Genomic DNA, 24,223 nt, shown 5'->3' on the forward strand with positions numbered 1-24,223 from the left:
ACAAGTACAAATACATAACAAACAAATATAAAAGCATGACGTCCCACTACAATAGTAAAAACTAAAAGTATATTTTATTGCATAACTTTTATATTCTTATTCACATTGCTCTTGCTTTTGGTTCCTACCTGCTGTGTTTACTGGGGGATGATTAAAAGGTGACGTTAGGCGTTGAGTGTTAAACTGTCCTGAGGTGACAAACTGACAGGAGCACAAACTAAGAGCACTGCTGTGTGATATAAACTCAAACCTGATAGCCTTGATCATGCAAATGTGTAATGAAATGTTTTTAATAATTATCATGCACAGTGAAGCAGCTTGATAAGGAGACAACAGAGCCTCCAGTGCATGGTTTCTCACCATATTTGTCCTGGTCATCTTTATTTAAACAAATCTGTTGCTGCCGCACAGTTTTTCATGTCATCTTCACAGGAAACAAAAGGCTGTGAGGCAGTGATGTAAACAGAGAGAACAAGGTGCGTTGAGGTGAATGGAAAAATGTATATTTAGGGAATAGTTCAACAGTGATGGCTGCTGTGTGGGTGGTGGTGGTGGTGAGAGTTTGTGTTTGTGTGTGTGTGTGTGTGTGTGTGTGGTGCTTGGGGAGGGACACTCACGTGGTTTAATATATATCAAGTGAAATGACAGAAAATCAAAGGGCCAGCAATGGAGTGAAAAATGTTTGCATGTTATGGCATATTAAGTCGTCTCTGCTCGTGCTCGGACGGAAGCTGAATCTATTCCTCTCCGTGCTGCACTGGCCCCTGAAGAATTATCTGTGTGAAATGGTTGTCAAATAAAGCTGACAGATATATGCACCGGCTCCCACCTGAGCTCTGAGGACGGCTCTCTGTCTCTCTGTCTGTTGGTTCCTCTCCCCTCTCTCTCTCTCTCAGGGGCCGATAAAACTGCACAGTCTGACGGATTTAGCTCTCGTCCAAGCGCAAATGGAGACTTTAGAAACTAATATCTTCCACCTTGTCGTCAGAGGACGGCCTCACTTCTCTGTCAGCCCAACGAGGCTTTGACCACTTCCTGCACACGCGGTCCTAAGATGGTGCTCAGTGCCTTCAATAGGCAACTCATGTTACACACTGAAGAACTATGAGAGATTAACCTCTTGCACAAACTTGTGCACACTCATGCACACTGGAAAACACACTCACACTGAGCTTCATTTCATGTGCAGCTTTGATGTGCAAGAACTGCGTTGAAGGAGAAGTAGAGAGAGATTATACATTGACATGTCGGTAGTGGCTGATACTCGCCCCCACGCTCGTATCATTAGACAGTCTCTCAGTTGCCGAGAGGCTTTTGTTGTCATGGCGATAACCGAATCGTGGCTTTCACAGTAAATGATACTGCAAAACAAACTCATGCATCCCACCACACTCTCACAGCTTATTTTTCACCACTGACGTTCATTAGAGCATAAACTGGGGCTGATACTTTATTTGGAGGTGAATAATATTTGAAGCATTTAGCTGAAATATAAGATAACAAGCGATACCCTTGAACTGCCGCTGCACTTTACTGCTGCATCAATAAATGAACAAACCATTGAGAAGAAAATAAAAATAGGAGTTAAGTCTCACATTTTCTTCTCAACTTCACATTTCTCCTCACGTGGTTCAGCTCTTTGATTCACCTTCCAGTCTGAAGAGGTCCACGACACGAAGACTCATCCTTATTCATTTCAAACAGCGTAAACAATGCACAGTGTGTATCATAACCTCCAGATGTTGTTTACTAATATTCATTCATTTTTATTTATTTTCAACAGTTGTAAATAAAAAAAGAGATTTAATACAAACAAGTATTATTTACAAACAAACAGAAATCAAACAATAATAAGAAAAATATGTTTTTTTTTTAATCTTGTGAACAAAATTGTTCAATAAAGTTGTGATTGAAAAGAGGTCGTGTAGGCTAATGGCGCCATTTTGCACCACTGATGCAACTTTAATCCACAACTTAACTTTACCGGTCGAACTCATTCACTGAGCTAAATTGAAACACGCATGTGATGGCGTCATCATAACTTTTTCTACAGCAGGAAAGGTAAGTTGCTGATTAGCTGCTAATTAGCTAGCTAACAAACAAACTGCTTCCTTGTGACCTTGTGACAGTAGCTAGCTAGCTAGCTTGTTTTTCACCTGTGTGAGTTGCAGTTTTTCACCATGCGTTGATCAGCCGTGTTGTGCGTTTTCCATTGCGACAGGTGACGGGACAGAGATGGCGAGCAGGGAAATCGTTCACGACAAGATTCACTTCAGACACGACCCAAAATGGAGCTGCGGCCTGGTGTCTGCAGAGAGCGGAGGGCTGCTGGTCTGTGTGGCCTGCGTCATGGAAATGATCGAGAGTGAAGACGTCGCAGTGAGCGCTCCATCGTTTTACCGACATATAAGAAATGAATCAATCCACTGTACGGATTTGGGCAGATGGTGTATGTCGAGCTAAAGATCCGTGTTATCCCCCTAACACGTCCTTTCCCAGTTACTACAGTAAATCCAGGATCCTGTTGTCGTCCCGTGTACAGGTTTTATTTAACCTCTCTCCCTACGTGTGTCTCTGTTGTACAGTCAGTGAGAAAGTCCTTCGCCTTGTCTGGTATCACTGAGGTACTGAAGTGTTCTCCAGGGGCCATGAGAGATCTGCTGCAACAGGACCACAGAGTCCTGATGCGTTTCACAGCCTCACTACTGGGTGAGCAGTAGTAGTAGTAGTAGTAATAGTAGTAATAGTAGTAGTAGTGTCACGTACAACACAAGAACGATAAGAAATCATTTTCTGGGCTGTTTGGATGATGACTTATTCGTTACAAAACAGGAGACATCTCCAGTACCACAGTCAGCACAGATTCTCCATCCTCGATATTAAATGTAGTTCTAGTTTATCAAAAGAAAATAGAAAAGATTCCCATACATAACAAAGCAGTTTACTGTTTTCCTTCATGTTATAGACGTTATGTTTGTAAGATTAAACCGATGCATCTGGCTGATATTTGGACCTTTATTAGTTCCTTGGTCCTTTTATATAACTGATGTTTCTTTTTATGACGGCTTCATTAACTCTGAGGTCAACCTGTGTTGCCATGCCATGGTTTCTTTTAGTAACCGACTCTCTAAAATCATTCAGGTGGATTATATTTTGGATGGACATGATTTGTTTGTGTCTAAAAAATATTTTTATGCTTTTTTCCGTAGAACTCTGGCACAAAACATCAGCTGCTGGCAAAATAATACAAAAATAAGTCTAGAAATAGAATAGAAGGGAATTCAATTGAAACATAATGTGAAAGCCTTGGAGATAAATTGACTATTATTCTTTGTGCTTGTTATGTACGCATTTGAATTAACTGCCGATAGCACAGAGTTAGACAGAGTCTTTATATAAAAATCAGCTACAACACATTAAACCATTAAGCAGGGAATGAATTGGTACAGCACTCATTCCATTATACTCTCCACTACTGCTGTGATTATACCACAGTGCGCTTTATATGGTTTTGCATCATTAGAGGACATTGCTGATAATTTCCCCTCAATTGATGAATTTCTATGTTATTGTTGCATAAAGTAGTCTGGCTATACAATATTACTTCTAATCACATTAGTGCAATGAGAGGATATGTGGTCAAATGTTTGTCTCTAAAGGCTCTGGCCAAATATGACAAGACATTAAAAGAGCCATTACAGTGCTTGCGGATTGTTGTTCTGAACTCAGCTGCACCAACGAGAGCGTAATCCAATTTAAAATATACTTTCTTTCCCCCCACTACACATTGTGTACGTGCTTGCAGGGAACTTGCTATGTGATTTGGAAATACAGCAAATCTGATCCAACATACAGACTGTGTAACATCTGTGACTCTCACACAGCTTTTATACACACTGTATAGTTTTATGACTCTTTATGATCAGTTAGAGCCTAAAGCTGCACAACTTAAATCACAGTTTGATGTGCTTGCATCCTCTAAAGCTGGCATCGCCCTACTGTTGGTCCCTTTTTCATGTGTCAGTATTCTAACCTCATTTTTCTCATTACACCTCCGTGGGGTCTCTGTACATTTCAATGTGTTTGTGAAGCTTAAATCTAGTCATTATTGTTCTGTCCCTAGGGATGCTTCACACCGTGGAGGACCTCACCACCCTGGAAAAGGTTCAGCAAGGTGAAGAGATTCCTTATATACTTCCAATGCACTCACACAGACTCTCTGTGTAGATAATATATAAAGACCATTTGAAAGTGCACACACATGCACACTGTCGTTTCTGAGGCCTGCACACACACACACACACACACACACACAAACACACCCTTTGTGGCTCCGATAATGGTCGCTGCTGGTAACTAAGGTAATTTTGCATTGACTCCATAGTACCATTATCCAAAATGAAAAATTTTGAAGACTTTGACCTCTTTTCTCATGCTGATATTCTTTCATTTCTGCGCTGTGCGCAGCTGAAGTACCTATTTTTCTTTATGCTGCTACATGCAGCTTTTTCTCCATCTTCTCTTTATGTTGGCTTCCCGGCAAACAGGCAGTTTTTAGCACACACAGACATTTTGTTTCACTGTAACTAATCCTTTAAATTGCAGAAATGTTTTGGTAACTGCAAATGACAGAATGATTCTATGGTAGCTGTCTCAACATGCCTTAGGGATCACTCTGCTGCAGTAGTTAGTGGAGTGTTTTCAATTTGACACTGCTTTTGATCCATGCACAGATAATGTGCATGTGAAGAACATATTGCGAACCTAATTTGAGCTCTATAAATAATGCATTCTTAATATCCCTATGTGTGAGAGGAAACACATGAGGGGTAAGAAAGGGGAGAATCTTACAGAACTTGTTGAGAATCAGTGAAGTAGCCAAAAGCAGTCAATGAGATGTTCGGTTTTACCTGGATTGAACTGGTTCTTGTGATGATGACGTCAGAGGTTATGTCAATAAATAATATGAACTGTTGATGGCATACAGAGTACTGACACCAGAACTGCTTATTTCAGTAACTGTGATTGTCAGTGAGATAACATGTGCCACTGTGAAACAAAGAATTTAAAATGATAAAACCGAGGATTTCTCGTCAATTTTGGTTTAAAATACACCACAAACTGTAATGTTGTTTTTCACCAGGTTGCAGAGACTTTCCTAGAAGTGTGAAACTGTGTTGAACTGCGATGTTCATTAAACGAATGCTGATCTGTGTTTCTCTGTTGATGTGTGTGTCTGTGTTGCTGTGTGTCAGTGCTGGTTCAGCTGCTTTTAGAGCTGCAGAGCGAGGTGTCATTCCGCTTTGTTTTGGATGAGATACAGAAACAGGTGAGACAAACACATTGACAGACACATGGGGAGACGCGGTTTCTCATCCTCACATACAGACAGGAACACACTCAACATCTTAAAATTTTTACAGCGCTTGTGTAACTAGCAGTGTATCCTCTGAGGGTTGTTTGGTAAACAGACAGTGTGCTGTTGTGTCACCTCTGGGGGAGAAGTAGAAATGCTTCACTTTGCAGCTGATGCTGCAGGTGGAAAAAAGCAAGGCTCTGTATACTGACGATGACAGAGATGTATGGCACCAAGTGCAGGTGCAGACAAGTCTCATTTACATTACTAGAAAAGAGCCTAATTAGACCATTCTAAGGGAAATGTGTTTAAAGAACCCTCCACTGACAATATAAAGATTTAATGACGGTGAGCTGGAAAAAGAAGCAGGTTCGTCTTCTGAGTTTTGACAAAGAAAGAGTGAATTCGATCAGTGAGTGTTGAAGTTGAGTGTTGCAGACGTTGCAGCAGGATTTGTTGTCAGCAAACAAAAAATAATTAATACCCTTGAAATAACATTTTTCTGCCTCCTTACCGGCAGCAGCCAGAGGCTGGTTTCTGTTTTCTTCCCTCTGTATGCATGTCTGTCCATCCCAGTCTCATCAACACAATATCGCAAGAACGCCTTAAGGGAATTTCTTGTGGGACAAATGTTCTCTGGTTAAAGGTCAAGGTCACTATGACCTTAGGAGACATGTTTTGGTCTTGAGGACACAGCAGCTCAGAAACATCTTGAGGGAATTTTTTCAAATTTGGTTTCAAATGTTCACTTGGACTCAAAGATTAACTGATTAGATTGATTGCATCCGTCTGAAATCTTGTTGATCTTGTGCTCTTGAAGCTTTACAGTGTGAATGTTGTCACAGTTCAAGGGACAAAGAGGAGACGACATGACTTTCAACTCACGATTTATTCAACAGAAATTAAATTAAACGATATTCAACTCAAGTATGTAAATCGGTAACATCAGTTGGGTGTGCTGCGTTTGAGTGAGTGTTTGATGAACTGTAATGAACAGAGACAATAACAAGAGCAACCAAACCCAAACAACAAACTATACAGCAAGGAAGAGAGAAACCAGCTGAAACCAACAGCTTATATAACTGGAAGTCAAGAAATAAAGATGGCTGTCACAATGTACGTCTTTGCTATTTGCCTCCAGACAAGTTCCTTTACATAGTTGTGCATCTGTTGTTATTGGTTTTTAATTTGTGCGTTCTTTGTCCAGCTTAGTGACCAGCACAGCCTGAAAGGTTTCCAGCCCATATTTAACCTCTTGGGGACCCTGGTGGAAGCAGGCCGCAACGTGGCCCATATTCTGGTTACTCAGTACGGTGAGACGACGCAGCAGACACCCAATCACGTCCCAGTCAATCATAGAGCAACTGATGTACAAGCAAGAGCTGCAGTGTGATTTCATCTTCTCATATAAATAACTAGCTGTTTTGAAATACAGGAATCCACATCGATGTCATCATTTCTGAGGGTAGTTGAGAAGCAGCTGATGTACTCTGCAAATGATTTCAGCATCCACATCACTGCCTTGTTAACTTTCTCTGTAATGGATGAAGAAGCTGATGTTATTAGTGGGGAGACTTTTCATGAATAATGAGGTTAAGCTGCAGTTACCTCGATGAATCGTCTTTTAGCAAGCAAACCTGACCAGTTTTTAGCCAACTGCTCCGTAGCAAACCCACATCTCTGACTTCCTTGTGCACATACATTTGCCCCGAGGGGAGGATAGATAATTCACAGAAAAAATCAGGTTGGTTCAGGTCAGTTTTTAAAATATTCATGCGACACAAAGTCAGCTCAGGTCAGATCATGCTGTCACACAGTCAAATGAAAGGTAATGCAGGGTCACTTCACCTCAACTGCTGAGTATATTATTTTTCAGCATTCCTCGTTATTTCTAATCAAGTATATCCACAATTCAAAACAGCACATTTAGATTTTTTTAAATGATATCTTAATTGCATGTGTCCACAGTTTGTGTCCACAGTTTGCACTGCTGAAACACTCCTACCCATGCTCTATACTACCCCCAAACCCTCTGCTGCTGTGAAATATGAGAAGTAACAAAACTGAATTTTACATATCCTCTGCACTGAACTTTCTCAATTCAATTTCTCGAGCTGTTCTAACCTTTCAATTTCACTCCGGCTGCATAGAGATAACCGTGCTGTGCCTACACTTAAAATTCTGTCTGCACAGCCGCTGCCACACCAGCTCACGGCGAGAAATAAAAAGTTACAAATACACACCCATCCGACCTTTCCCCTGAAATTCCCCACATGCACTACATAGATGCGTGTGTGTCTATAGATCTGTGTATAATTCTGCAGTGTAGTGAGGCAGAGCGACAATGCGCCTAACCACCCCTCTCGCACAAATGCCGATTTAATCTCTGCCACAACCACCTGATGTCTGTCTACTCACTGAACCATTACACTACTTCAGGCGTCTATGTGTGTTGTATTGTGTTTGTGTCATGCCTGAGTGCTTCTCTTCACAGGCAAGAGTAATTGTGTGCCTCATGCCAAATAAGCCGGCCTCACTTCAATATGCTTTGTGTGTCCACCTCCCATGTATTTTTACATGCTCCCCCGAGCAGCTGCAGGTAGCGGCGGGTTTTTGTGTTGCTGATGCAAGATGCGGGTTGCCACTATTGACTGTGTGCGCCTGTCTGTGGTCTGTCACTCAGCATGTCTCTGAAGGGCTGTTTGGACTAACGACAACAGCACGGCAATGAAAACATGAGCCCAGAGCACCATGTACATTTCACTCTATCTGTCTCCCTGCCCTCTTGCTTATCCAACTGATTAACCCCACTACTTGTCTCACAGCATCTTTTCTCTGCCTGAATTTGTTTGCATTCTCTCTTCCACCCTCCCTCCCTTGTTTCTGCTGGTGTCCTACTCCCTCTGGTTCTGACCGTGGAGAGGATACAGACAAAATGAGGAAGCAGGCAGGCAGGATGAAGCATTAATGAGATAAAGAAAGAGGAAGGCAGACAGAGATAGAAAGGAAGATCAGATGAGTGATTAGGACTTACTTTCTCTGATAAGAATATACAGTATATGGAATATACACCATTTCAACAGATCCCTCTGTACTTTTAAAACTATATATTTATGCAGCGTTGTTGGGTTTGGGGTTATTTATTCAGGTGGGCCAAATAATATATTTACTTTGTGGGAAACAGTGGAAGCTGAGAGGAGACAGAGGGGTTTTGCCAAGCAGGCGGAAAATCAACAGAACCCTTTGTTTTCTCTGTCAAAGAATGGAACATTGACTTGTTTAATCTTTATGTTTAACTTCTCTGTGTTTGTACGTGAGTGTGATTAAATGCGGTGCTATACAACAGTAAGGCTTTTACTTCCCACTGTTACACAGTCCTTTCATTTCCACCCTCTGTCTGTGGAGGTCTTATCTTCATCCTCTACCTCTCCTGTCTTCACACTGTCCCTCTCTCTGTATGCCTGGCTCTCAGCTTGGCTGCCTCATATATTTTGCTTTAATCAAACATGTCTGGGAGCCTCTCCTGCCTCACATTGGTTTTCATCTGCTTCACAGGGCAGCTGGGCTTGGGCTCGCCTTTCCTACTCTGTCATCTCTTTCTGGTTCTGTCTCCTCTGCGCTCAGTCTGTGTTCGTCTGTCAACCTCCAGCTCCAGTGCTGCCTGCCAATATAAACATTGTTTATTCAGTCACTCCTTTATACTTATTTAGTCATTGCTTTCTCTTTTCTGGCCACCTGTCCTTGTGGCTCACTTTCCTTCTTGTGTGGCCTCTTATAAATCTATATATTCTAATAATTATATTAGATAACTATTATCTAATAATTTGATTGCATGATGCACTAGTTTAATTATTATTATTACCATCTGAACACTCAAGGTTATTTCACCTGTGTTAAGATACTTCTCCTCAAAGAGCTTGGTTATAAATAATTCTTCCTTACTGTGCGGCAACACGTTCATGCAGTGTATCAGCATAGGCCTATACTTAGACCTGATCTGTATTGTGTGTATGTGGCTCTCATATCTCCTGCTTTCATTCACTATTTTTTGACAGAAATTGTTTAAAAGTTAATTTACTTAAATTTCATCAATGTCAAATTAATCTCAAAGTCACTGTGACATCACAAAACCCACTTAGCCTCTTGGGTATGCTATCTTAACAATCCTTTTATATTCAGTGAATATTTTTACACTGACTCACGGATTCACTGAATACATTTTGGTGGTCAACAGTCCAAGTCACAGCGGCCTGTTGAGGATGATAGCTCAAGTGTTCTCATATGGAATTTCTTAGAATTTTGACCAGTTGTCACTTAGACTCACAGATGATTGTGATTGATTATATTTCAGTGGTCAAAGGTTATAAAAGGCATCAAACTGCACGCCGGTAATTCTAGTTTCCACTAAGAAGAAGTAAATGCACAAATATGAACTTGTATATCATTTTTTCAACCATCTCCTCTTTCTGTCTCTCTGTCTTCTCATCTTCTGGGTTTCCCCCTCTACTAACTCAGCCATTCTACCTCCACCTGTCTCTTCTTATCTTTCACTTTTGCTTTCCATGAGTTCCACTCTCTCTGTTAGTTTCTTTTTCCTTTTTGGCAAGTTTGAATCCTGCTCTCTCTGTCAGACAATGTACCTGTACTCAAAGCTCCTGCCTGCTGTGCTCAGACAAAAGATTCCTACTCCCAAGATATTTTTTTTTAATCTTCTCTACTCTACTATTCTTTGTCCCACCTGCAGTTTTAATGTACTCTCTCTGCAATAGCCAGTCTTCAATCTTTTCATCCTCATGACAAACTTTCACACTACTTTTGGCTTTGCAATCGTTTGCAATATCAAGTGAGAGTTTGTTAAGATGTACTTTGTTCCTCTGTGGTCTTTCTCGTGTGCTCTCATCCCATCACACAGACAAAGGTGGCCTCTCTTGAATATTTAACTTTTATTCATGTGTTAGAAATGTATTTATTGTGGTCGCTCCAACCTGTTTCCTCCTATTTCATTCTGCATAAATCCTCAGTTTGTTTATTATCTGTTCTGGGATGTTAATGCTTCGGTTTCCCCGCTCTGTTCACCAGTGTCCTTGCTGGAGTGTTTGTGCTCAGCTTTACTTTATCCAGATGAAGGACTGAAGGCTTCGGTCCTGTATGTGTGGCTCAAACTGTTCAGGGGATCAGCAGCCCAGTCTTTGCCCGTTGCCATCAGAGACAGGGTGTGTATCCTATTGTTGCAGACCTTGGCCAATGCAGGCTCCCCACAGCTCATGAAAAGTTGTGTTGGTGAGAAAAACCTTATTTCACTTAAGTTATTATCAATATGTCAGGATTTTTAATGTTCAGTTTTTAAAGGGTTGAACATTTGTCACTGCTCTTACTCCTTGTCTTGAATCTCTCAGGGCTGCTGTGGCTGCTGGTGCAGCTGGCAGAGACTGTGTCGGTTCTGATGAACTGCACCGACAGTCAGATCATGTGCCATGAGAACCAAAGCATCCACACCAACAACAGCCAGATCCTCAGCCAAACCCAAGAGCAACAATCTCTTGACTGCTGCCATTTGCCTCTCATACTGAAACAGGTCTCTGTCTAAACATCCTGCTCCCACCCCCAAAACCTGCATTCTGGCACTGACCTCAATCATAACAAGGAGTTCAAATCCTGGATTAATGTGCCTTTGAATGGAGATTTAGGAGGGTTTTCACTTGAACAAATATTTGCTCTTCATGTCTGGGAAATCAACGTGTAGTTAGATTATCTGAGTCACGACTCATATTACAGCAAAGCCCATGACGTCTGTAGTGTCTCTTTTTGTAGATCAGTAACTCTTGACTAAATAATTACCCAAATCTAAGTTATGTCTGAAACATAATTAAAAGTTTTGTTTTTAGAATCCATTCCACCAGATAAATTCACTGTTAATCAGTCTTGCCGGGAAAACTACAAACTAGTTCAACTGTGAACAAAGAGAATGAAAAGATTAAGAACAGTGCCACATTAAAACTGAGCAATAAAATAAATCAAACAAATGCTACTCTCATTAAGTTCAACATTAACGGCATAAATCAGCTCATTCCAAAGAAACGACAACTTTTCCATATCGTTTTGAACAGTTGCTGTCAATACAACACATTAACTCTGTCAAAGTTAGGATGAGGAGGTGTTTTTTAAACTGATTCATTCAAGGGGTTAATTCAATCTTCAGTGTAATTAATTTACTCTGGTAATTTATTTAGATCACATTAATCTCCCTCATTCAGACAAACGTGAAAAATATATTTTCCCTTTTTGAATCTTGCGTCCCTGCATCATTCATTTATTTATATATCCTATATATTTTTTTCAATTAAAATCAGTCCTTTCTATTTGTTTTCATTTGTTAGATGACTCTTCCTGCGCTCGGCTACATTTGCAAACATTCATCCAGTGAAATGTCTGTGGCCGAGTAGCTAGCTACCCGTTTGTGGGTCATGGTGGCAAACAGAGCAGTGGGGAGAGAGATTTTGTTTTCATTGCAAAACCAATGTGGCTCCCAGTTTCATTTTAACAGATCACATCAAACTGTATTTAAATCCATATATTGCTCAGAATCACTGTTTCAAACTCGTGGTGTGATTTCAAAAAATGTGCAGATTCCATTGACTGTTGATGTCTGTCATCACTAACCTGAAACTCTGCAGATGACTGGAACACTGATTGGTGGACTCATATTAAACCCATGAACTGTGTCTTACAGTTGCTGCTCAGTGGTGATGAGATGTTGCAGGTGACCAGTTCCAAGTGTATTGCCGCTGTGCTGGTTCATGCTCCCAGTCAGTACAGCGCCCCCTTTATCCAGGCGGACATACCTGGTGATGTGCACACACAGACATTCAAATCCAGCAGCTGCTCGAGCTGTTGTCTTCTTCTTCTTTTTCCCCTCTACAAATGTTTTCTGACATCCCTTTTGAACTCTCTCTCTCTCTCTTGTCCGTCTCTCTTTTCCCTTACAGAGTTTCTCTTTGATCGTCTGGCCAGCACTAATAGTGAGATGTTGCTGTGGTCGGTCTACAGCTGTTTGGTGTTACTGACAGAAGACCCGCTGTTTTTCTCCCAGTGTCACTCGGTCTATGGTGAGAGAACTCAGACAGATAAGAAAACAGTCATGAGGCAACATCACGTGTGTGTCTGTGTGTGTGTCTCCTAATAGAACTTACATTTTATGTTTCCTGGTATACCATGATTATCAGAAAAAATGACCACAAACCCTTTGTGTAATTGTGCATTTCCAAATACATTATAATGAACAACGTTGTGTGGGTTTATGTGTTCGGCGTGCGGCTTTGCATAAGGTGTTGTTCCGTTGGCTTTTTTTAATCCTGCAGCACTTCAACTTCAATAAAATGATATGACACACTTGAAGTGCAGAGCTAATTTACCAGGAAACAGTACATCTGGTGTAGCCACTCTCTTTATGAGATCAATACAGCAGACTCCGTGTTACAGATAATGAGAAACACTTTGTTTAATGTGCATGATTGTGTGTGTTGGTGTGTCCTTTGTATTTGTATTTATGTGCAGTGTGTATTTATGAGATAGGAAATTGCTGTAGCCTTTAATGTCTTCAAGGCACTCGAATATCTTTGGCACTGAAAGAGATTGTGAGTGTTTGGACAGTGGGCACATGTCTGGTTATGTGCAAAGTTGATTATTAGAATTCATTTGAAGCAGTGTGTGTTTGTGTGTGTTAGGTATTGAATCCCTGGTGCGCAGTCTGAAGGAGGCTCAGCGACTGTCCAACCTGGAGGTGCAGAAACAAGGTCTGCTGCTCCTGACTGAGATACTGGAGAGGTGAGACTGGTCTGTTGGAACACTGCCACAATGATTCCACTCCGCTGGATGTGCAGCTCCCCTGAACTTAATTTTCAGTCAGTCAGCAAAAGAAATTGAACTGAACCCTGCAAAGATATGTTGTTGATTTGGCATAATGATCATATGTTAATCTGAAGGCTATTGATTTTTGCAGTTTTGAAATATTTAGTGAACCATTGACTCAATCAGTGTCTTAAATCCATACTAGTTTGTAAAATTAATCTCATTATTGTTATTTCTATCTCTCATCTTTCCTTCTTCCCCTTACATCTATGGTAGCTTTGTTATCTATGGCAATTGAGAAAAAAAAGTTATAACACATTTTCATTTGACTAGATACCAAAGTGGATTATTATTATTCATCCATTCATGACAGAACAAGCGTTTTTGTATTTTGCATATTGTGGCATTTGATACGTTATTACATTAAAGTGCAACACACTGTGTCAGTGTAGGTTTTGTCATGAGGCTAATGTGCGTTATAATGTCTACTAAACCTCACACAATTATGGTGATGATCTATTTTATACAAAAAGCGAACAGCATGTGCAACTTCAGCTACACTGACACGCAGAGGAAATCTCCGTTAAGACACGCTAAATATGGCGCACTTACAAGTTTAATTAGATTTGAATTAACTCTCTGCTGGCTCACAGATGATAATATATCAGAAGCCATTAAAACGCTGTCATATTTCCGCAGGGTTGACATAATTTTAATGGAATGTTCCACCCGTCAAACGGCAATGATACAGAGGATAAGAGATTTCTAATGGCGAGGAGAAATGTGTCCTTTACGCTGAGTGGAACAGTGAAAAAGTGGCTCGACCAGAGCTCTTAAAGTGCTGAACACGCACTTGTGTGTGTGTGTGTGTGTGTGTGTGTGTGTGTGTGTGTGTGTGTGTGTGTGTGTGCGTGTGCGTGTGCCTTAATGTGCATGGATGTGTTATTTAAGATGTCGTATGCGACTTGTGTTGTGGCAACAGCGAGCCAGTCAGCACAACAACCGCACAACAGATGTTGTAGCGCTGCGTCATGGACCAGCGACATAAACTGGTGATCTTTGTAACGCCAATAGGTCAGCACTATTTATTTATTGTGAGAACCTGCACTGAAAGAGAGAAAGTAAGTGTCTGTCTCTCTGGAGGTGAGACAGAGGGTTCGATAGGACTCAGCATCCGTGTTGGTATTGGCACATCAAGCCAAACGATGGCAGGTAGATCAGGCAAAAGAACCGACAGTCTGCTTTTTGTTGGGCCTTTATTGAAATCCATGTCGAAAACATTTACCATCTCTAGTCTGCTCCCTGTCTTTGTACTTTTGCTGACTCATCATTACAGCATAATTTGAACTTATTTACATATTTACTTTAAACACTGACTCTATTAGAATTTACTGATGTATTTTCCTCTGTCTTGTCTAGGATCTGTTCTTCTCTGCTGCTGGGCTACAGCAACAAGGCACTTATTTATCTCTGAATTAACACATTAATGTCATTCTTTGAAGTGTGTGTCTATCTGTGTATGTGAACAGGCAGCCCCAAAGCGTGCGTCTGTTCCCCAGTGGTCCAGGGTTTGTGGCGGCTTCAGAGGCCGTGGTTACCGGAGTCTCCTCCTCCTGCCTGCTGGTGGCCACACAGGGTGTCAGCGCTGCCTCCGCCCTCTTCAGGTGCACACAAACACACGTACTGTAGAAAGATGACTCACATATCGTCAAGGACACTCGTGCAGTCAATCCTGGGGCTTCTTAACTTTGTTTTTGGGTTCTGATTAAATGCTTGTCATTTAAAATGAGTCCTTTCGGGCGTGTGAGTGATGAAGGACCATGTTCGTGAGTGAAGCTGAACTTACAGATGGTGCATGGGACCAATCATGTACATACACAGTCACTTTGTCTCTTACACTCATCCAGGAACGAAATCCTTTGTGTTGTTTGTTCTTCTTTATAAACACTTGTCACTCTGACCTCTCCAGACTGAACCACCAGTCCAGACCTGTACAGTACAGTGAGGTAGGAAGGCTGGTGGAGGCCATCACCAACAGATTCTCTGAGCTGTCCCCACTTTCCTCTACCCATCGGAGAAGTTCTGTGAGTCAGCAGATACAACATTCGTAAACTGGCGGTGATAAGAAATGTCTGTGCTGTCTGTTCGCTGCCCTCTCATGCATACATTCTCCAAATACTGTTTTCTGTGGATAATAAAATTTTATATTTTCCCTTGTCGCTATCTGGTGACTTGTCACAGAGTACGTGTGTGATTGATGTATTCTAGTTCAGTCTTCCGTGAGAAACTTCATGTCCTTCTCTGTTGTTTTTTTTTTTTTATTGTGATCCCTCAGGAATCCTGTCAAAATCTAAACTTGATGAGTGTTTGCATTTGTGACAGGGAAAGTTATGTAACTGTCAAGATATGCCTGGTTGACATGATCCAACTTTAAGACAAAAACGAGCTTCTCTATAATCACACATTTATAATGAGGCAGAATACAGTTTAAAGATTAAGATTCACTGGCTGTTGATGGGACCCAAAAGGCAGATTTTTACTCTTAACAAGAAAGAAATGTTGTTATTTTATATAAATCTTTAATGATTTCCTGTTGGAAATACTGTGGCTGATAAGCTTATTAGATTTGCTTGTGTCTCGTCTCACTTCTGCTGTTTCCTCTCACCCTGTTCTGTTTCATTCCCGTCTCTCTCTCTCTGCTGTTCAACAGGGGATAGTGAGGAGGTCAGGAGGCCTCGGCAGCCAGGCTTCCAGGTCTGAAGGATTTCTGCTCCAGGCCCTGGTTTGTTTTCAGGCTGCATGCAGGTCAGCACGCTGTCAAGTCGCATGTTCAAGGAGTTAAATAGGATCACTGACAGAGTTCAAGAATGAAAAAACTGATATGCTTAAAGCAGTTAAGTAAAATCTGCTGTGTGTGTGTGTGTGTGTGTGTCCAAGGTTGGCTGAGGAGTGTGCCTCAGACCCTGTTCTGAAGGAGAACGCCTTCACTGCTCCATCAAAACAAGGCCACACTGAGGATTCACTGGAGTCACTGTGTCGCTGTCTGCTTCACTGCTGTGACTCCATCTGGATTCCCACCGTCACTGTGAGAGTTTGACACTCACACACGTCCAACTCATCATCTCATCTTAAACGCCTGCCTCTCTGTCACACACGTGTAGCCAGATTATCCTTTCTGGGAAATAGGTCACGGTGATTATCGTGCTCTATCCGGCTGTTACACTAAATTACTGTATTAATAAACACAGCCACACAGGCCCCTTACTTCATTACACTTCATTACTTTGTGTACACGGGGATGTTTGAGCCATCAATCATTGTCTCTGCTGTAGTGCAACTAACTGTTTATTTTATGTGATACTTTTCTAAATTTGGTTCTGTTCCAGATGAAAATCAATCAGACGAGAAGAATTTGTTTACACTTCAAGTCTTCGTCATTTGTCTATGATTTGCTATTTGTGTGTATAGAGGATGTTAGAGCGTGCACCCAACGCTGGGATGCTGCAGTACTTCTACTCCATCCTATCCTCCCAGTTCACCCTCCTCCCGTCCCTCATGCCTGACTTTGCAAATAAGCTAGGTGAGTGAGAAACCCTGTATTCCATGATTTCATTTAAATCAGGTATCACACATACTTAAAGACACATTTCTGTTAAACTGTGGTGAGATTCATGTTCCCAGGATCTGAGATGACTGGCACAGTGACTTGTTACTGCTGCCTTCGTACATACCGGGACTATCTGTCTGTCCAGCGACATATAGCAATAGCCCATATGTCAGAGAAACATACAGTCCATCTAAACAAGATGAATGTTTTCAGTTCAACATGTTGCTTACAGTCATTTTAAGTTTCAAATGTCTAACTAAACTAAATAACCAAAAATGTAATCATGCAACAAGAAGTAAATTCCATTTGTTTCATTAACACAAAACATTCTCCTCTGAACCACTGAACCTTTCTGTTTTTTTCTGTTGCTTGGTAGTGTTTACAAGACTAAAATCCATATTTTGTGCAATTTTAACTTATTCCAAAACAGCAACAGTCGTTCGTGCTCTCATGAAAGATAGGACAAAACGCTTGAACGATGATTTAATTAAATTTAACATGGCTGCTTTGGAAAAAATAAGCAGTTCTCAATAAAACTGGCAGTTGACTCAATGAGCTTCAATTATTGACAGGAAACTTGTTGCCTTGGGCATTTAGACAAGCAGTGTAGTGGCACTAAAAAGAAACATAAGCTTTATATTCATGCTGCGAGCACTAGAACAGTTTCCTGCAGGTTTGACTGAGCGGTACCTTGGCATAGCTCCAGAAGAAAGTGAGTTAGTAGCTTAATGAGATTAAAAAGCACTCTCTCTTGCTCTCTCTTTCGTTCACTCTCACTACAGCACTAAAAGACATTAAATACAGTTTTATGATATGGTTTTTTTCCCCATAGAATTAAAACAGGATGTCCCATTATCTCAGATGTATATGATGAGTATTTTTAGAATTAATGTGTGTCGGGAGATGTATTAAAACTCATGTGAGATCAAATGTGTCGTTCTGGAGGTCACGATCTGAGACTAAATCATGCTGCTGATCTCTTCCACTATAATGACAGACATGTTTCTCTCCCACTCTCTTCTTGTTCCTCTTTTTCTTCCTCTACATTTAAAATCACCAGTAGTTGAATGCCTTTTCTCCTGTGAAGGAGTTTGTGAACATTGTCTTATATAAATAGCATTTTTATCTTTAACTTTCTCCTCTTCCGTATCCCCCCCGCTTCATTCTGCTCTCCTCCTCCTTTTCCCTGCAGCATCCTCTGGTTTCTTCAGGCTGGCTCTTGAACACAAAGGCCTGCTCTGTGCAGGAGACAGGTACACTGTAACAGGATAACCTCAAGGGACACACACATACTCAGACATACCCCTACACAGCAATTAACAAAGCCCTGTTGTCTAAAAGTTGTGTGTGTGTGTGTGTGTGTGTTAAACCACTGTGAGAGTTGAGTTCTTTTTATCCTTCTCTGTGGGAGCACATCGAGACAGATAACACAACTCTGGCATCTGTCAATAAACCAGTCTTCTCAGCAGTATGTCTCGTCTCACGGCAACAGATCTGCAGCTTCAAAGCCTTTATTTGCTGTTTAGCGTGTATTTAGATTTCACTGTTAAGTGTACGTGAGAAAATGTTCTTTTGTGGGTGCATTGTTTGCATGTCAGTGTGTCTTTTTGTCCTTTCGTGTGTGTTAGTGCGGTCAGAAGTGTGGCGGACTCTGGAGGCTTTGGGCCCCTCTGCTCTGAGCTGTAATGAAACTGAACTGTGCTGTGTCTTTGTTTCATATTTGAAAGGGCTAAGTCAGGGCTTAGCCTGCGTCTCTCAGTCCTGTTTTTCACTCTGTTGACCGTAAATCGTGGAGGATGTGTGTTGTATTTGTCTCAGGTGTCCTCATTTATTTTTTATTTCAGTGTTCCTGCTCACTTCCTTCTGTCTTTTCTTTGCATTCATGTTTTGTTTATCTGTCTCACAGGAACCCAGATCTTAATGCGTCTTGCTGTGGTTTTCTACAGAAACTCAGTGTGTGTCTCCTTTCCCAGTCAGACCCTGCTTCTGGCTCTCACCAGTCTGGTATGCAAATATGCACACACACTTGCACCGCACACAGAGCTACATGCAGCACCAGTGAAACCCCTTTGTTCCTGTCAGATTTTAAGCAACAGTGTGAGTAATCTGAGGCTGCTGTGGTGATGAAGCTGCTGATTATTATCAAGGTTTAATAGTTTATATATATATCATATCATACTAACGGCCTAAAGATCCCCTCCAGATAAGATATAAAAATACTTTGGTTTGAAGTCACCTAAAAGTCTATTCTCACTGCACTGGAAGTTTTCACATCACACTCGACGAGGTGGCATTTAAAACCACAGAGGGAGGAGGTAGTTCAGGCAGGCCATGAAACTGAGCTCAACCACAAACCAGTACATCATCTCGGGGATGGCAGCAGATCGCTGTGCCAACCCACATGAGGTGAAAGCCCCTATGTCAGTGTTTTGATTGTCTGTTTTGTTAATATGTCTTATTTTCTGATTAATTGGCTGCTTTTTGTCTTTTGTCTTTTATAGTCTGTAATTGCAGCCCGTAACAGCTCTATGAATATTTTAGAAAATGCCTCTCCTCTCTTTCTAATTTGTTATCTCCCCTCTCACATTCTCTCACTTTGCCATCCTAGAAGGTCCCTTGATTTCTATTCAGTGCCATTTATTTCTTGCTATTTCTACACAGTGGCCGCTCCAGACCACTGTGCTCTGTCTTGCAATCAATCTGCAGCTTGCCAGGTGGCCATATCCCATTTTGATTCTTGTTTATATTTGACCGCTTTCTGTCTTTTGCTTGAACTCCAATTTCCTTCTTTACTGTGTTGCCCTCACTTACCTTTGATTCCCTCATACTGTACACTGTGGTTTTGTGTCCTTCCTTCTTTCCCTCTTTGTCTTTTTCCTGCAAGAGACGTCATTGCACAGCACCATTTTCCCTATTTCTTCATCAATTGCATCTCATATTCTTCTCCTCTTCCCTCCCTCCCCTCTCCTGCTATTCATCTCCTCAAAGACCACCCAGAGATGGAGTTGACGTCACGGATATCAGATGTAGATGGTTTATCTCTTTTAGTCGTCTCACAAAAAACAAGTCTGAATTCCCTCCTTCAGTTTGTCCCTCTCTTTTTTCTCTCTTCCCATTTTATGTCGTATTATTCACATAATTGTCTTCTGCCCACTTTCCCAGTCTTTCAGTCCTCCAGTCCTTCAAGCTGTTGAAGCCCTCCTCAGCACTGCCTCACAATGCTCTATCCCTCGCAGATTCACGTTCCTTCCTAATGTTCTCTTCAAATCACTCAATGTGCTTTCTTCATCTTGTCTTCCTATCCTTCAGGGACCTCATTTACTAAGAAAGAAAGAAAGAAAGAAAATGTTCTCATAACTTTGCTGGAGTACATTCTGGTTTTTGCTAAGAATAATTTATTTTAGGCGTCCATGACAGCCATAGCTTGGTTAATGATGTATTTTGGCTTTATGTTTGGATATGATATAGATAACTGGAATAGTGTGATAGTGGATAGTGATTATTTTTTCATAAACTACCGCTTTGGCTTGGCTTTAGCCGTAAACATAAAACTGATGAGTAATAGTCCTTAGGGCCTCTTCTGCTGTGTTTTACTTTATATCATTCATCTCTCTTCCTCCTCCATAATCTCCATGCTTACTTTACTTATCTCTCCCTCTTTCTATAACTTTGTTCCTGCTTTTACCACTGTTGATTTAACTCACTTCTTTTCCATTTCTTTATTTCTTTGCTCATTCCACCAGATGTTGAGGAGGTGGAGAACCTTCTGCTGTACAACCTTCCCTCTGTGTGTTGGCGTCTGTCAGACTGGCCCTCTCTGCTGTGCGAGGCCCCAGGACTCCAGCTGTGTGACTATAAAGGGCCAAGGGCCACTCAGTACTGCGTGGTGATAATGCTACACCTTGCCTTGCAGCAGGGAGACAGGTAAGAAAAGATAATTCTTCTGCAAACTCAAAACCACTGTGTGGAGCAGAGGCACAATTTGACTCAGCAGTTCTGAATTTATTCTCCCATATAGTTTCTGTATGACACTGTGTATAGTGTGTTTGAGCAGGTACCGTAATGTCTGGATTGAAAAATTGTCCATAGTGACTATGAGAAAATCGCTGTAGTGACATATTACAGCATCTAATTATTTTCATATCACTCGGCTCTACCGAGAAACGAGTTGGTTTTGTGTGGCTGTAGCTCTCTCCCTACTCCAGCAGCGCTGCCACGGCCCTGTGAGGGTGCTCTTAAGTACATATTTTATGACCTCGGAGATACATCAGCTTCTTTGGAAAGTTTAATCTGTCCTTCAGTGGAACCTCGGCTATGCATTACCCTTTGGGGAGGCGATGAAAGTCTCTCCCTGCCACTATGTGGTCTCATCAAGATTAATGGCAGCTGTGGCTGGAGATTTACAGTGTCAAAGGACTGAGTGTGTAGCTGATGTGTAGTCTGAGATAAGATCCGTGCATACGAGGTGTGGCTATTAAATAACGACACTGGGCTTATATCAGTCGAAGCAGCATTAGTGTTGAGATTTTCTGCCGGCGTGTCTGTGCGATGGTATACATTCTAACTGACTGTGTTTGTGTATGTGAGCAGTTTTGCGTGAGAAGGAGCGAAGCAAGTTTGTGACATCAGCACGCACCTGTAGCACTTTGCTTTGCACACAGAGTTTGTTTATTTGTCCACATTATCACCCTCACATGTCTGCTGAAGCTTGTTTGACATTCAAGTATATTCATGTCTGCGTATTTGTGTACATTCATATGTAAATGTTTAGCCACACCTACGTTTGTTTGAAATAAGTTGGTGTCATCATTCTTGAGTTTGTGTGTGTGTGTGTGTGTGTGTGTGTGTGTGTGTGTCGTGCATGTGTGTGTCAGACTCCTCCCAGACCAGACAGTGTTCTCCAGCGTGTTGTGGCTGTTACACTCAGTGCAGGAGCAGGGCAGCTGTGTCCTGCCTCGCTCAGTGCTCCGCTCTGCCCTCTACCTGCTGGCAGTGACACAGGACAAGAGCCCCAGCCTTGACAGGGTAACTCATTAGTTCAGGAAACAGAACACATTCTGCAACTTAAGTGGTGCAGTAGATGTGTGAACATCAGTATCAGCTGACCTCATTGAGGGTCCTCATATTGCCATATTCTTTGAGACGCATTTACCTTTAACTGTAAAGTTTTCATTAAGATGATGGTGTTCACCACTAGAGGCCACGGAACACTGAGAATCAAACCCAGACAGCTCATATTCTTCTTTGGATGCAAAATGAATTGTGATGTAGATGACTATAGATCAAACTTTTTCACAGCTGCGGAGAAAGCGGTCTTACATTTGGGTTGTGAAAAAATCTTAAAGTACTTTTCAATCTTTCTTCATCAACCTACGCAAAGGCTCATTTGAACTGCATCAGCAAGGCGCTGTCGTCGTGCCAAAGCTTCTCTTCCCTCTACATTCACCATCCTGCACTCCTCCACTTCATCTGTCGCTATCCGGAGCTAGCCGAGAAATTTGGGGCCTTGGTCCTGGAACTTTGGTTGACCAAGCAAACACAGCACACAGATGCAAGGCCGTCCATGGTGAGGGGGCAATGGTTCCACTTCTGTAACTGTTGCATGTCAATGAATCATTTTTTCACTCTTAATTTGTGTGGCATTTAATGTTTTAGACATTGTTTTATAATTTCCTCTGAACTGATGAAGAGCTGGTTAGAATTCATTGCTGGGTTTAGGCAGATGAACAGGAGAAGTGCGAGAAGAAAGAAGGTCATGCAGGAGAAAGGCAGGAACAGAAGCCAGTCATAGAAACCGTGGAGCTTCTGACTCTGAAGTATCCAACTGTGATACTGACCCTCCTGGTGAGAAACAAAACTTTCTTTTAACAACCTGGTCACATTTAATAAATATTCTTTTATTTCTAGTGGGGAATGTGTTCTGTTTTACAAAAACAGACTTGTTTTAAAGTCTGTTTTTGTCTTGGTGTTTGATTGTGTGTTTGTATGACTGCAGGACATGCTGTGCACCAGGGAGCCCCCCCTGGCAGAGCGAGCCCTGGGGGTGCTAGAAGTGCTTTTGGGTGGTCAACGAGACTATGAGGTAGATTTGTGTGCCAAACCCAGGCTTCTGCAGGCACTCCAGAGGTTTAGTGTGGAGATTGTGGGCCACGGGCTCGGACAGGGACACACTACACAAGGTAAGAGACAATGAAATCCCAGAAGGAGTTTATCATTTCATACATGTGTTATTGAATTTCCTGTCGCATACATTTGAATTTCATAATCAGTCAGGCAGGGTCTCACGTGGAGGAGATGAGAATTGGAACATATGTTTTATTCTCACATTTAAATGTCATTAAAGAACATTTTCAGCTGGTTTCAACTGAGATAAATGTTGCTGTTCACTCGGCTGAGTTTATGTTTTATAATGCGACACACGTTTTGTTTTCCTCCTCAGTGTTTTTGTGCCTCATACATGTTAACACTTTGTATAGCTTTAAATGAAACTGTCTCGACCCTGTACGAGCTCAAACAAACAGTACACCCACTCATGAACGGGGTATATGAGTCTACCCACTGGGCTCCTACACCGTGAGACGCAGTAGAACAAATCCAGCCTGGCAGTCGTTTTTTTCTCCCCACACAGCAAACTCTGAAAGAGTTACTTAATTACATCTCGGTTTTATGAAGAGCCAACCTCATCAGCCAAACCTGAGCTATTTTTTATCTCAGGTGCCAGTCTTTCAACGTTTTTTCATTATTAAAATATATTTTGGTTCAATGTCTCTCCAGAGAACTGCCATTACATAGCGTACAAAAACATTTACCTTGGGGACTCGCTGTGGAAATATAGAGATGGTTGTTTTTGACAAAATAGTGCAAACCTTTCGTTCCCGTTTACCTCATATGTAAAAATGTAATCACAACAAAACATGTTTAAAATCACACATCTAATTAAAAATGAGTAAACAAGGCTAAAACATTCTGTGCTGACTTTTGCCTCCTATTAATTTTTGGACAGCTGCGTCAGGTAGTTATTCTTATGTATTGGGTCATTAAATAGATTACCTGTGACAATTTACGTTTGTTGGGCCATTAAACCAGGCAGCATTTTCTACATTGTGATGACATGGTTATGAGATGGCGTTGTTAAAATATAACAGAAGTTATTATCTCCATATCTGGTACATGCAAGGGGTATAAACTGTACATGCAGATATTTAAACTAGCTATGCCTCCTGTTTACTGCCTCTTAGAATTTATCAAACTTTCTGGTAGAGGTGTCTGCCAAACGGCATCGCTCTATCAGTTTACTTGACCAGGTTAATGAGCACAGCTAAAGGGCAAAACACCTGCGTGCCAGCTGGGGATTGAGAAACTGTTGCGGTGGTTAGCCTCTGCATGCTCATCCCTGGCCCTGAGGGGATGGC

General features: G+C 41.5%; 1 protein-coding gene across 5 annotated transcripts in view; it reads left to right on the forward strand.

Moving 5' to 3' along the window:
- Window positions 1-969: 969 nt before the first annotated feature.
- LOC109641068 (meiosis inhibitor protein 1) overlaps window positions 970-24,223 on the forward strand; it is a 37,697-nt gene continuing 14,443 nt past the window's right edge. Inside the window, exons 1-23 of one of the 5 annotated variants that reach the window (XM_069524856.1) lie at window positions 970-2,061; window positions 2,222-2,379; window positions 2,586-2,709; window positions 4,124-4,174; window positions 5,256-5,329; window positions 6,564-6,669; window positions 10,436-10,636; window positions 10,753-10,931; window positions 12,087-12,201; window positions 12,343-12,462; window positions 13,081-13,180; window positions 14,734-14,868; window positions 15,174-15,288; window positions 15,915-16,009; window positions 16,142-16,289; window positions 16,673-16,784; window positions 18,004-18,064; window positions 18,718-18,815; window positions 20,555-20,735; window positions 21,686-21,836; window positions 22,192-22,377; window positions 22,530-22,655; window positions 22,807-22,990. In XM_069524856.1, coding sequence (XP_069380957.1) covers window positions 2,236-2,379; window positions 2,586-2,709; window positions 4,124-4,174; window positions 5,256-5,329; window positions 6,564-6,669; window positions 10,436-10,636; window positions 10,753-10,931; window positions 12,087-12,201; window positions 12,343-12,462; window positions 13,081-13,180; window positions 14,734-14,868; window positions 15,174-15,288; window positions 15,915-16,009; window positions 16,142-16,289; window positions 16,673-16,784; window positions 18,004-18,064; window positions 18,718-18,815; window positions 20,555-20,735; window positions 21,686-21,836; window positions 22,192-22,377; window positions 22,530-22,655; window positions 22,807-22,990 — 2,806 coding nt within the window. In that variant the 5' untranslated portion in view covers window positions 970-2,061; window positions 2,222-2,235. The remainder of the gene's footprint in view (window positions 2,062-2,221; window positions 2,380-2,585; window positions 2,710-4,123; window positions 4,175-5,255; window positions 5,330-6,563; window positions 6,670-10,435; window positions 10,637-10,752; window positions 10,932-12,086; window positions 12,202-12,342; window positions 12,463-13,080; window positions 13,181-14,733; window positions 14,869-15,173; window positions 15,289-15,914; window positions 16,010-16,141; window positions 16,290-16,672; window positions 16,785-18,003; window positions 18,065-18,717; window positions 18,816-20,554; window positions 20,736-21,685; window positions 21,837-22,191; window positions 22,378-22,529; window positions 22,656-22,806; window positions 22,991-24,223) is intronic. The other 4 variants (XR_011241026.1, XM_069524855.1, XM_069524854.1 and 1 more) reach the window with 4 other exon arrangements.

The sequence above is a fragment of the Paralichthys olivaceus genome, chromosome 5, assembly GCF_024713975.1.
Source record: "Paralichthys olivaceus isolate ysfri-2021 chromosome 5, ASM2471397v2, whole genome shotgun sequence".
NCBI classification, from domain to species: Eukaryota; Metazoa; Chordata; class Actinopteri; order Pleuronectiformes; family Paralichthyidae; genus Paralichthys; species Paralichthys olivaceus.